Here is a 13,374-nt window from a genome sequence, read left to right as displayed (position 1 = left end):
AGTCCAAGTTGAGAGACTGGACTCTTACCATATGTGTTAACAGGTTACTCTTTTTCTGAGAAAACTGCTCCTCAAGTGCTTTTTTTAAAAAAAGAAAAACGATTGTTCTTGGCTCCAGACCCCACACCCCAGGCCCTTCCGCTCTGGGACCTTCCGTAAACATTACTTGAATTACACTAAAAATTCTAATCGGGTGACAGAACGAGGTCCCCAGACACTGGCCGATTTTAGTGGCCTGGTTTCAAGTGCTCTGCCCTGGTGGAGCCTCCTTTAATCCCATTTATATTCTCTCAGTTGTTTCTGCCAGGAGAAACGCTGGCTACCTGAGGCTGTTTCCAAACAAAAGGGAAGTTGGAAGAGCCTGGCTAGGAGCCTCCTCTCTCTCTCCAGGCTGTCTCCTCCTGGCCAGCCTTTTCTTCTCCCTCCCTTCTCTCCTCCTAACCCCCTTCTCATCTCCCTCCCCCAGAGTATTTTGATCCTAAAAGAAAAACAAGTACAACTGTGTGATCCAGTTGGAGCACTGAAGCGAGCTCACTGTAACTGAACGTTCAGAATCCTCAGAAACCAGTTGTGACCCCAGGTGCAGAATGGACTTGCCTTGAAGATTTTGTTCCAGAATTTGTTGTTGTTGTTCATTCAGTTACCGAGTTTTATCCAACTCTTTGCAACCCTAGGACTGCAGCACTGCAGGCTTCCCTGTCCTTCACCATCTCCTGGACTTTGTTCAAATGCATGTCCATTGAGTCAGTGATGCCATCCAACCATCTTATCCTCTCTCATCCTCTACTTCTCCTGCCTTCAGTCTTTCCCAGCATCAGGGTCTTATCCAGTGAGTCAGCTCTTGGCATCAGGTGGCCAAAGTATTGGAGCTTCAGCATCAGTCGTTCCAATGAGTATTCAGGGTTGATTTCCCTTAGGATTGACTGATTTGATGTCCTTGCTGTCCAAGGGACTCTCAAGAGTCTTCTCTAGAATTTACCAGCATGAAAATTTCTAGATGCTTTATCATGGGCCTGTGATAAAATAATAGGCAACCATCAGCAGAGAAAGGGAAGCATCATTTCCTGGGTTTGGTTAACTGTGGGAAAGGAAAGCCTGAGAATGTTTGGCTCCCCAATTAGTGGTGCTGGACCAGGGCATCCCCATCGCCTGGGAGGCTGTCACAAAGGCAGATTCTCTGGTCCCACTCCAGATCTTCAGCATCAGAAGCTGAATGTTAACAAGATCCCCAGGTGATTCCTATACATGTTACCATCTAAGAAGCACTCACTTAGTAGATAAGTCATTTTGCCAGTGAAGATGGAGTTTCTGGTCCCCTTTGAGGCTATAAATCCCTTTGTGCAGTTTATCATCCAATAAAGCCCCAGGTGCCATGCTTAGTGTCAGACACAGGGAAGTAGAGATGGAGAGCAGAGACCTGAGTGGGTGGGTGGGTGGATGAGTGGTTGAAATCTTAGCACCAGTTCTAATCCTTGGCACCAAGCAGGACCCTTCTTCCTGTAGAGGGATTTCTGAAACCAGCCATAGCTTTGTTTTCTCTGCCATAGGAGGCATGTGTGCTTAATTGCACCCGACTCTTTGGGCTGTAACCTGCGAGGCTCCTCTGTCCATGGGATTTTTCCAGCAAGAATACTGGAGTGGGTTGCTATTTCCTCCTCCACGGGATCTTCCCGACCCAGGGGTCGAACCTATGTCTCCTGTGTCTCCTGCACTGCAGGCAGATTCTTTACCCACTGAGCCATCAGGGAAGCCATGATAAGAGTGACTCTGTAGGGGGAAGACGCCCTCCCTTCCAGCCGTCTTGATCATTGTTGCATCTAACACCTATTGTGAACTTACGTCTCAGACATGGAATTAAGTGCCTTATGTGTATTGTCTATCTCATGGAATCCTCACAGCCAACCTGTGAGGTGAATAAAAAATCTTGATTTGACTTAAGGGATAAACTGGCGTAGGGAAAAGTTGAGCATGTTGCCCAAGGTCATCAGCTAGAAAGAGGTAGACGGGAGAGTCTAACCTTGACTCCAGAGCCTATATTCTGGTGTTTTTCACCTTTCTTTCATCATCGCCTCTGTTCATGAGCCTTTAAAAAAAAATTATTTATTTAGTTGTTTGGCTGCATCAGGTCTAAGTTACACTTGGGATATTTAGTTGTTGCATGTGGGATCTTAGTTCCCTGAGCAGGGATCACACCCAGGCCCCCTTAGCCACTGGGCCACCAGGGAACTCCCCGTCCAGGAGCCTTTGTAGACATTTTCTCCTAGGTTCTATTTGTGATATTGTGATTTATAACAAGAAATGTATAGCTGTTTAGAAATTTCTAAAACCCTTGAACTTTCCTAAGTGATAAATAAGCATGATAAAGATGTCTTGATATTCATAACAACCCCCTTTCATCACACTCATGTTTATGTTAATGAGGTGATTTTGGAGCGCGCCTAAGGATGGGGGCAGGTTACCAGGAGAACCAACCATGTGACTCAAGGGTTAGAACTTTCAGTCCCAACCCCCTGACCCCCATCCTGCCCCCAGGAAGGGGAGAAGGGGATGAAGGTTGAATCAACACTAGTGGCCAGTGATTTAATCAGTAATACCCATGTAATGAAAACTCCATAACAACCCAAAAGGAAAGGGTTCGGAGAACTTCCAGCTTTCATGAATACCTGGAGATTTGGAGATAGCGATGAGCTGGGAGAGGCATGCAGCTCTGTGCCCTTTCCCCAGACCTTGCCCTTGGCATCTCTTCCATCTGGCCATTCTTGAGCTGTATCCTTTTATTACAAACTGGTAATCTAGGAAGTAAAATGTATTTCTGAGTTCTGTGAGCCACTCTTGCAAGTTAACCAAACCCGAAAAGAAAGTTTTGGGCATCACCAGTATATAGGCAATTGATCAGAAGCACACGTGATTGGCATCAGAAGCTGTGGGGATTAGGGGTGGGGAAGGGCTTGGAGCACAGTCTCGTAGGACTGAACCCTTAACCTTTTGGAGTTGATGCTATCTCCAGGTAGATGGTGTCAGAGTTGAGTCAAATCATAGAGTACCCAGCTGATATCAGAGCATTGTTTGGTGGTATGGGGGAAAGTCCTAAACATGTTTTAATTGGCAGCTGAGATTCTACTCGCCCGTGAAATTTTAATGCCATAGACATACAGTGTATCTGTTTATATGCTATGTGTGTGTGTTTATATACCGTGAGATTTTTCTTGCCCCTCCCAAGAACAAATTTTTGTCCCTTCAGGGATACAATCACGCCTGTGGAAAATGCTTCACTCTTTCATGATGACTTGTGGATAATTCTGTGTGCTAGGCTGTACCCACAGTGAAGAGCCTGGTGTCTGGGGCTCTAGAAAGACTGTCAGCAGAACAGGCCCAGAGGCCTTGGTCAGATGTGGCAGCATTTTCCATTCTGGAGGAGCTGGGTTCAGACCTGCTTCTACCCTGAGCACAGTGGCTGCTGCAGAAAGAGCCCTGGCCTGGGAATCAGGAGACTCAGAGTCCAGCTCCAATCCTACTCCTGTGGCTCCAGGTCAGTCATTCTCTCGGCACATTCCTTACCGAACTTGGGACTGGGGGGACTGAACTCAATGGATACTTTTAAAGAAAAACCATGCTGTGTGCCTAAGGGTAGGCATATTGGTGAGCTGGCAGCAGCACAGAGGACCTGCTGGGGAAGGCTCCTGGATCAGGGTCACAGAGATGCGCCTGAGCTCCCCCAGACAGCCTTCTAATCCCTCCTGCCTCCCCCAGGGCTGCTAAGCAGGAGCTCCATCAGTGCATGCCCACTTTGTCTTCAATATAAATGAAATCTTGTTTCTGCAAGATTGAGGCAATTACTCAGTAACTACTTCCCATTTCTATCCCTTTTACCCTATGTATGAGTGCTCAGTTGCTAAGTCATGTCCGATTTGTGGCATCCATGGACTGTAGTCCACCAGGCTCCTCTGTCCACAGAATTCTTCAGACAAGAATACTGCAGTGGGTTGCCATCTGCCCTCCTCCCCACCTCCCCAGGGGATCAGCCCAACCCAGGGAAGGAACCCACATCTCCTGCATTGGCAGGCAGAGTTTTTACCATGGAGCCACCAGGGAAGCCCATAGTTAACAATACCAGGTTTTATATTTTATCCCTTACCCCAGTCAGTGACTTTAGGGCAAAAGACTTAAAATTCCACTCCTTTCATCCAGCCATTGGAAAGGGATCCAAAAAGAGTGCCCCAAGGAGTGGGAAGAAGAGTCACCAGGCAGGTCAGCCTGGAGGGAGTGGGTTCTGAAATGTAGTGATGAGAATTTGAAGCTCAGCCTTGCTAGATGGAGGATTAAGAGGCTGAGCTGTTCTGGTCTGGTGTGGGCCCAGGCAGCCCCAAGAGGCCCTGGGCAGCTGAGCCTGTTGGCAGCACAGTGCTGGGAAAGCACCTATTGCAGACAAGTGGCTGCGGGCTTTATGGCAGAGTCTGTGGACCCACAGCCAGTCTATAAACCTAGGTACCTGAGACTTGCCAGTCCTGATTGGCTGGCAATCAAGGGGCTTATTACTGAGTTCCTGCTCACAAGATCCTGCAGGCTCTTTGGAGAGCTTAAGACCTAAAAAGAAGGTTAGTTGTTTTCTGATATTAAATGAGAAATGGATTTTGGAAGTGGGAAAGTGTTAATAGGATTTCAAGAATCCTTTTAATCCTTCAGTCCTTTCAAAATATTCTGGGAAGCCTTGATGAAGGAGAAAGGCCTCTGGGCTGGGTCTGGAAAGACCAGCTGGGGCTCTGCAGGGGGACAAGAGTTTGGGGAAGGAAACAGGAAGTACTCTCAGCTTCCAGGCACAAATGAATGATTTCTCTGCAAGGTGTCCTTATCTGGGGACTCTGAGGAACCTGCAAGGCTGTCAGTTCTGGTCCGGCTGCATTTCTGCCCAAGCCTCATCTGAGAAATGATTATCTTAGCAATCACAGAAAGAGTCAGCAAAAAAAAATCAAGAAGTGAAACCAAGACCAAGACCTTGACCGCTGCCTAGGCACCATAATTCAGGCATATTTCAGAGGTTCTGTACAACTTAGGGTGACACAGTGTTGGGACTACCCAGGGAGAAGGGGCAGCTGAGCCCTGAGCACAAGCAGCTGGAAGAAGAGCTCTTGCTGGACGCTGAGACTGGGCGCTGGTGCCACCTGCCAGCTGCTGGTCTGCTTTGGTTGGTGCTGGCACCTCTCTGGATTCTGGCATCCTGAGTGTTGGATTCTCTGGTGATTCCTGGTTTCCAAACAGCCCTGAAATGTTCTGCATCAGTGGACTGGGAATCTGGGCAGAAGTTAGGAGACAAAAGGGTCTGGAGATGGGCCGAGACAAGCATTAGGAAAGACAGCATGGGGAGAGGAAAAGACAGAGCAAGGAGGCATGTGTCCACCCACTCCCCTCGCCTCCATCTATGCTCCTTCCTCGAGGCCTTGCTGTCTTTATTTCTCTGAAAGTGTTAGTCACTCAGTCATGTCCAATTCTTAGTGACCCCGTGGACTGTAGTCCGCCAGGCTCTCTCCATGGAATTTTCCAGGCAAGAATACTAGAGTGGATTGCCATTTCCTTCTCCAGGTGATCTTCCTGACCCAGGGATTGAACCCAGGTCTCTTGCATTGTAGGCAGATTCTTTACCCTCTGAGCCACCCAAATATTTATTGTTATTATTTTAAATTCTGAAGTATTTCAAACATGCTGGCCAGGAGGGTCAGTCACCTGAATATTGAATAAACACTTTCTACTTCAAAATTCTAGGTCTTGGCTTCTTCAAATGCATCAGCAAAACTATGAGAGGGTTGAGCTGAGCCAGTGGTCCTCACTATATAATATAAAATACACTCTTGTAGCAACCACTCAGATTTAAGAAGAAATGTTACCTTCATGTCATGGTGAAATGTCTTAAAAAAAATAATGAAAAAATAATGAAACCTACTAGGATGGAATAATTTTTAAAAATGGAAAATAAAAAGTTTTGATGAGGGTGTGGAGAAACGGGAACCCCTATGCCTTGCTGGTGGGAATGTGAAATGGTGGAGCCTCTGCAAAAACATTTTGGGTAGTTCCTCAAAGAGTTAAGCATGGAATTAACAAATCACCCAGCAGTTATACTCCTAGGTAGTTGGGTCAGACATGGTGCTCAAATGGGACTGGCTTGGGTCCTGCCGAGTGGTGACCTTGAGCAAGTTCCAAGGTCACCATGTGTGAAATAAGGGGAAATGCATATGCTGCCTGATGGCTGTGAGAATTAAATAGGATAATTTTATAAAGCTGGGCTCCCCTCCTCATTGCCTCAGCTGGCAATTGCCTCAACACTTTATGATTGAACAAACTTGTCTGGTGCCGAGAACTGGTTTAGAAATTAGGGGAGAGTCAGCCCTTCTAGCAGATTCCAGACTCTTCCACAACACCCAGAGGCCCTGGTGCACCCCCACCCCTGCTGAACTTGGTGGGAACACCCACCCACTACCTACCCTCCAGATTGGAGGTGCTCAGTTTGGTTTCAGGACTGCCTGCAACAGAACAGCCCATTAGGGATCCTGTGGTCTGTCTGGGGTAGGGTTGGTCAGAGCCCTCAGAAGGTTGAGAAGGTACAGGAAACCAGATCCTCTGATCCTAGAGGCCAGAAACTCAATGAATTAGAATTTGAATGGGGTGGCTCCTTTATCAAAGTTGCAAAGGGACTAAAGACACGAGGTTAAACTGCATCCAGGACTTGGACCTTCTCTGGTGACTCAGACAGTAAAGACTCTCTCTGCAATGTAGGAGACCTGGGTTCAATCCCTGGGTTGGGAAGATCCCCTGGAGAAGGGAATGGCTACCCACTCCAGTATTCTTGCCCGGAAAATCCCATGGACAGAGGAACCTGGTGGACTACAATCCATAGGGTTGTAAACAGTTGGACACAATTGAGCCACACACACACATGCAACTTGGAAAGAGGAGGACACAATGCTGAGCCTTCCAAAGCCCTGATTCCTACTGATGGTTTGAAGTAGTGTTTCAGTTTCATTCTTGAAAAGGGTGGTGAAGTCCCATTTTAAATTCATTCTGCTTACATTTCTGATTGATTTCTGTTTGTCCAGAGGCTCTGGGATTTGCCAAGTCTCCATGGATAAACTAGAGAGGATTTAAGAAGAGGCAATTAAAGGGCTGGAGCCGGGTGGTGGTGGGGGAATGGGGAGAGGGAGCAGGCATGAGAGATATGGAGCCCCCTGCAGCTTTCTGAGAGGATGGTGCCATTACAGAAAGTGCTAACAGAGCCGGCCACCAAGGGACTGGCTGGGGTGAAGCCCTGTTAGAGCCCTGGGAAAGCCAGGCAGGGGTGTGACAGCACAGGATTTGGAACCAGGAAACATGAATTTTGAATCTGAGTTCTGAAAGAGATTACCTCACTTGGTGACTTGGGTGAGGCCCCCAAATCCTCTCCATTCATAGGGTGGAAATACTTGAATTCTACCTTTTGTACTTAGTGACCTCAGTTAGAGTCAGCCTCACCCCTCTGGGAGGGTCAGCAGTGACAAAGGCCGGACTGAGGAGGGGGGCTGGACCCTGTAACCTACTGGTCCCAGCTGATGGCTGGAGTTGAAATCTGGTCAGGCATGATCAGCCACCAGACTTGAGGCTGGTCTCAAATTGCCAGGCTGCACAACCAGATTCCCCTGGAGAACTTGAAAGGAAACCGGGGACCCAGCAATGTTCAGTTGTCTCTGGACACTGTACATCAGAGGGTGGGCGCCATGCCTGGCCATTTGCAAGATGAGGAAAGTGGGGGAGGAGGGAGAACATAAAAAAGCAAGAGACCCTCCCCCATCCCAACCCAGTTCCCAGTCCCTGCTTCCCGAGGACCCCAGAACACTATTTCCTTTCCCTTGTTCCCCGAGATGCCCACACTCTTCCTATTTTCTGAACCCCCATGAGCCCAGTCCACCTGGAAGAGTGGCTGAGAGGACTGAAATAAAGCATGGGGGTGACTTGGAGGGTTCAGACCTAGGTCCCTAGGCCTACTTGGAGTTGCTGGGGGTCCTTCACTTTCTGCCCCCAACCCCCCAACTTGCTGACACTTATCTGCATCTGATTCAAGGATGCTCAGCTCTCTTCCCGCTTATCTTCCCCACCCCCACCCCACACTCCAACAGCAGTCCCTCTGCTACCTGGCCTCTGCTCTCTGCAGCGCCTGGTAGCAGCTGGGACCTGACAGGGGCTTAGCTAATAAATAGCTGAGGACTGACTGACTGACTTTATTTTCTGGGGCTCCAAAACCACTGCAGATGGTGACTGCAGCCATGAAATTAAAAGATGCTTGCTCCTTGGAAGAAAAGCTATACCAAACCTAGCTAGCATTTTAAAAAGCAGAGACAATACTTTACTTACAAAGGTCTGTGTAGTCAAAGCTGTGTTTTTTCCAGTAGTCATGTATGGATGTGAGAGTTGAACCATAAAGAAAGCTAAGTGCCAAATAATTGATGGTTTTGAACTGTGGTGCTGGAGAAGTCTCTTGAGAGTCCCTTGGACAGCAAGGAGATCCAATCGGTCCATCCTCAAGGAAATCAACCCTGAATATTCATTGGAAGGACTGATGCTGAAGCTCCAATACTTTGGCCACATGATGCGAAGAACTGGCTCACTGGAAAGACCCTGATGCTGGGAAAGATTGAAGACAGGGGGAGAAGGGGACGACAGAGGATGAGATGGTTGAATGGCATCACTGACTTGATGGACATGAGTTTGAGCAAGCTCCAGGAGTTGGTGATGGATAGGGAAGTCTGGCGTGCTGCAGTCTATGGGGTTGCAAAAAAGACACGACTGAGCAGTAGGGACACTCACCCCCTGGCCACCTAAGTTGCTGGAAACCGCCGGGTCTCCTTGTCCCTTCCATCTCCCTCAAGCCCTGTGCTCAGGCACAGAGCCCTGGCCTTGAACTTCTGCCTATTTCTGCCCCAGTCCTCTCCTCCAGGTTTCTACCACCTCACTGACTTCTCACCTGGCTGGTGCAACTGCCTCCTACACTCCACCCTTCCCTCAGCTGCCCAGGAAATCCTGGACACCTTCACTTTTCAGGGCTGCCCAATCCTCTTAACTTTCAGATCACTCCGTGTTCTGGATCCTGGAGCAGGCCTGTGCCCGCCCCTCTAGCCTCACCTTCTCCACTCCTGGGGTCTTCCCCTTTGGCTTCAGCAGCAGTCCATGCCGTCGCTAAGAGTTAGACACGACTGAGCGACTTCACTTTCTCTCTTCACTTTCATGCATTGGAGAAGGAAATGGCAACCCACTCCAGTGTTCTTGCCTGGAGAATCCCAGGGACGGGGGAGCCTGGTGGGCGGCCGTCTGTGGGGTAGCCCAGAGTCGGACACGACTGAAGCGACTTAGCAGCAGCAGTAGTACCAGCACACAACTATTGGACCCTTAAAATGGCTCCCTGCTTTCTCCCGGGAAGGCTGTAGTCACTCTGCCTCTCCTATCACCAAACTAGCTCTAACTCATCTTTTAAGACTCAGCTCAGTCATGTCCTCTTCTAGAAGGTTTAGGAGGCTTCTCCAGGTGGGATCAGGGACCTCTACTGGGTTCCCAGAATCCCTCATGCTTGGGTCTAACCAGAGCCCCTACCTGGCTGGGCCATCATTATTCCCTGATCTGAGGCTTCCCAAGACAGTGACAGACAGCCTGGTACTTCCTCCAGCACCAGGAAAGTTTTGTGGGTAAACATCTAGAAGCAGACCACCTGGGCTTAATGTCTGCTGGGCTCCCTTTTAGCTGTGTGACTTTGGGCAAGTTTAACCTCTGTAAGCATCAATTTCTTTACCTACATGGTAGAAATAATACTACTCAGATCACAGGCTTATAGGAAAAATGAAAGGCTATGCATGTACAGCCCTTAGCATTCCATGCCTGGCTTGCGAGGATAGCTCCATGGATGCTATGGAGAATGTGAGCTGCTAATGGAACTGAGAAAAACATTTCTAAGACTGCTGGGGCAGAAGGTCTCAACACATCAGGGCTAACTCTGCTGTTCCAAGAAAGAATTAGGAAGTCTTTTGGAAAACAGCAGCAGCAGCAACAAATCTTCCTTAAATGTTCCTTCGAGGAAGTTGGGGGAGACTTGCTGCAAAACCAGGCGTTCAGCACAAACTGTGATTGAAATCTTAAAGTGAAAATGGAAGTTTAAAGGAAAACATGGATCTTCCTTGGGGGCCGGTGGGGAGGACATGGGCCTGTTGATGGAGGGACCAATGATCAAAAAAAGGAAGGTAAAAGACGGGAAGTGTGCAGCTTCCTGGCAGCAGTGGTGGAGTTAGAGCCAAGACTGGGCTCCTAGGGAATAGATGCTGCCCCTCGGGGCGGTCGGCGCTTAGCCTGTCCAGGAACCCTGCTCTCCAGGGTTTATCTAGGATCTATAAATTCTAGTCCTGGGAGAACCTGGCACAAAGCGCCCAGGGAACCTGGACTGGGGTAGAAGACAGCAAGTAGATATCTTTGCGATCGGCTACCCAGAAAGACTGCGAGAGAGGAGCAGCAAGTCCTGAAGAACTGGGGACGCACTCGGTTGTCCCCACCCCCCTCCCCATGTCCCACCTCGAGAAATGCCAAGGGCAAAAGTGTGCGGACCCAGGGGTCAACCGGGGCGGGGGGGTATGCTCTAGGTACCTCTCAGCCTCCTGACTCAGACCTCAGTCTCCACCTCCTGGCAGTGGGTTCGCAGCCCGGTGGTTGGAAGAAGAGCTCCCGTGAGCCGCCCGAGCCCGCCCCTCCAGGGGGCCTCCCCCAGGGTTTGGTCAAGTCTCGGAGCCGGGACGTGAAGCAGCTGGCGCGGGAGCGGGGCCCCGGGCGCGAGCGGACTCGATAGCTGACGGTCCGCCGCGGCCGGCCGCGGAGTTCCCCCGCGGGGGCGACGCGCCGGGCGGGGACCGGGTCCGGGGCCCGGGCGCGGCAGCCGCGCCAGGAGGTCCGGGCGTGAGCGTGACCTCACGGGGAGGGGCCAGCGCGGCGGCCCTGGGCTTGGAGCCGAGCGCCGAGAGCGCAGCGCCGCCCGAGCCGAGCCGCGAGGAGCGCACGCCGCGGCCCCGATGGAGCGGTTCAAAGGTGAGGACGCGGGGTCCCGGGGCGGCGCGCCCCCAACCCCTTCGCGCCCCTCACGGCGCCAGAAAGCAGGGCCGAGGGTAGGCGGGGTGCGTCACCGAGTGCGCCTCGCGTTCCTCTGGGGCTCAGGTGAGCCAGGCTGGCTACCCCTGCCCAGCCCGGACCTGTGCCGAAGATCTTTTGATCCTCCCAGGCGCGGAGGCCGGGGGCTCGGCGTGACGAGGCTTCTCACCTGTTGGAGGGCCGGGGGTGCACATGGGGACCCACCTTCTAAGCCCCGGCCACCTCGGAAAGATGCCAGGGACCGAGGAGTCCCCGAGTGAGGTCGGAAGAGTGCGGGGCTGCTTGGGGGGCGAAAGGGCAGGTAGTCGGGGTTTCTGGAGTGGGCGCCAGTCAGAGTGGAGGGCTTCTTGCAGACCCCGAATGAAAGCTTGCGAGGGGATGCCCTTGGGCGGTGGGGTGGGGTGGGCGCGCAGCTCGGCTCCCGGCTTGGTCGGGCCACCCCAATCGTGCGGGTGCTCCGGTAACTGCCTTATCCCCAGGCAGGGGCGGGGTGCAGGGATTCTGGGCCGAGTAGGGTGCCCGGCAGGTGGAGCGCGTCCCAGCCCAAAGGCTTAGCTCCGGCGCAGCTGAGCAAGTTTCGGAGTTGGCCTGGGCCCGGATATCTCGGCCAAGCCCTCCTGGGCGGCTGGCCGGCCTGGGTTGTACTGGTTGTGCCCGGCTTGCACCCGAGCTCAGAGCCTCCCCGGGTGGAGTCTAGAAGCCTCCGATGGCACTTGGCACATCTTTTGGAAAAGGTTAAGGAGCTGCCCCTTAATCGTGACGCTGTGGGGGACCCCCCCCAACTCCTTTCTTTTGGGGAAACTTCTTGCATTTTCCTGGTCTGTCTCTACCAAACCTGCAAAAGGAAATACTGTTTCTATATTTATTTTCTCCTGGAAAAGAGTAATATAGAAAAACGCTCAGATTCCCAAGGAATCTCTCTCCCAGTGGTTTCTCATTTCTGAACTGACATAAATTTTAGGGCTCAGCTTTGGTTCTCTAAACTAAGTTGGATCTTTTGATTTTTCTCACGTTTTTTTCTCATCTGGGTCAGCTGGTTACCGGTGAGGAAGGGTCTTTGCCAAGAGCACAGAAGACAGCTGGGGAGACAGGGTTAACTTAGCTGGCGATCTTCCTTTTTTTTTTTTTTTTCCTGTGAACCCTCCCTGGAGCCTCTCTCACATTTCTAACCGGGTGTTTTTTTTTTGTTTTTTTTTTTTTTGTCTCAAATTCTGCTGAGATCACGTCAGTTTTGTGCCTGGATGGCTGAATGCGTCCTTCTGTAGTCTCTTGAGGCCACAGACCCTCTCCTTCTAAAATGGAAGTTTGCTGCTCCAGGCCCACTGGGCCCCCTCCGCCCTCTGGGAGGGACCCTCACAGGGAATTTGATTCTTAAGCTGTCTCTCTGAGGAACCCTTCCAGCTCAAGAGTCTGCCCTTCCTGAATTGTGTCAGCCCCTGATGGAAGGTCCAAGTTGCAAGCTACTTTCTCAAATTGGTATATTAATCCTTCTGAGTTTAGGGCAAATGATAACATTTTGGGTCGTCTTTCCAAACACCCAGTGATTATCAGAAGGTTTTTGTCTTAATAGCTTTCGACTTGGCCCTTAGCCTGAGTAAGTCTTCTTAGTTATCTTTTTCTCCTGGGAGTTTAAAATCCTCCCACCCTCAAAGATCCTTGAATGGTTTATGCCAGCTGAAGGAAATTTTAGTTGCCAGTTCAGAGTGTTTATGTTTTGGGTAACCCATGCATCTGCCTCCTCATTTTGCAGTAAATCAAGCACAGCCAGTGATAAGGGAATATGCTTGAGAATTATCTGGATTGCGAGGGGCTCATTTAGTGTTTGATTCTGGAGAAAATTCTCCAAGGTTCCCTGCTGCTGCTACTGCTGCTAAGTCACTTCAGTCGTGTCTGACTCTGTGTGACCCCATAAACGGCAGCCCACCAGGCTCCCCCGTCCCTGGGATTCTCCAGGCAAGAACACTGGAGTGGGTTGCCATTTCCTTCTCCAATGCACGAGAGTGAAAAGTGAAAGGGGAGTCTCTCAGTCGTGTCCAACTCTTCACGACCCCATGGACTGCAGCCCACCAGGCTCCTCCGTCCATGGGATTTTCCAGGCAAGAGTACTGGAGTGGGGTGCCATTGCCTTGAACGCTACTAATCTGTTTACTACACCTTTCAGCTAAGGAATGTGGGAATTTCCCTGCCCTGCCATGCCAGAGATTGTAGAAATCCCCATTCACTGAAAAAGCTGAG

General features: G+C 50.6%; 1 protein-coding gene and 1 long non-coding RNA gene across 7 annotated transcripts in view; one reads left to right on the top strand and one right to left on the bottom strand.

Moving 5' to 3' along the window:
- Nucleotides 1-2,790: 2,790 nt before the first annotated feature.
- Nucleotides 2,791-11,672, bottom strand: LOC129636908 (uncharacterized). 4 transcript variants are annotated; one of them, XR_008707194.1, is made up of 5 exons: nt 10,645-10,884; nt 9,142-9,327; nt 8,374-8,643; nt 7,059-7,119; nt 2,791-5,289 (listed from the first exon to the last, which is right to left on the bottom strand). It is a non-coding gene; the product is annotated as an uncharacterized LOC129636908 (long non-coding RNA). The 4 variants fall into 4 exon arrangements; XR_008707196.1 differs by lacking the exons at nt 9,142-9,327; nt 10,645-10,884 and adding an exon at nt 11,309-11,672; XR_008707195.1 differs by lacking the exons at nt 9,142-9,327; nt 10,645-10,884 and adding an exon at nt 11,344-11,671.
- The window catches only part of AFAP1L2 (actin filament associated protein 1 like 2), a 116,606-nt gene continuing 114,146 nt past the window's right edge, over nt 10,915-13,374 (top strand). For 2 of the 3 annotated variants that reach the window (XM_055560655.1, XM_055560653.1), the window contains exon 1: nt 10,915-11,079. In XM_055560655.1, the coding sequence (XP_055416630.1) occupies nt 11,064-11,079 (16 nt within the window). In that variant the 5' untranslated portion in view covers nt 10,915-11,063. The remainder of the gene's footprint in view (nt 11,080-13,374) is intronic. The other variant, XM_055560654.1, reaches the window with a different exon arrangement.

This window comes from Bubalus kerabau, chromosome 22, assembly GCF_029407905.1.
Source record: "Bubalus kerabau isolate K-KA32 ecotype Philippines breed swamp buffalo chromosome 22, PCC_UOA_SB_1v2, whole genome shotgun sequence".
NCBI lineage: Eukaryota > Metazoa > Chordata > Mammalia > Artiodactyla > Bovidae > Bubalus > Bubalus kerabau.
This window is presented reverse-complemented; position numbering and strand designations above follow the sequence as displayed.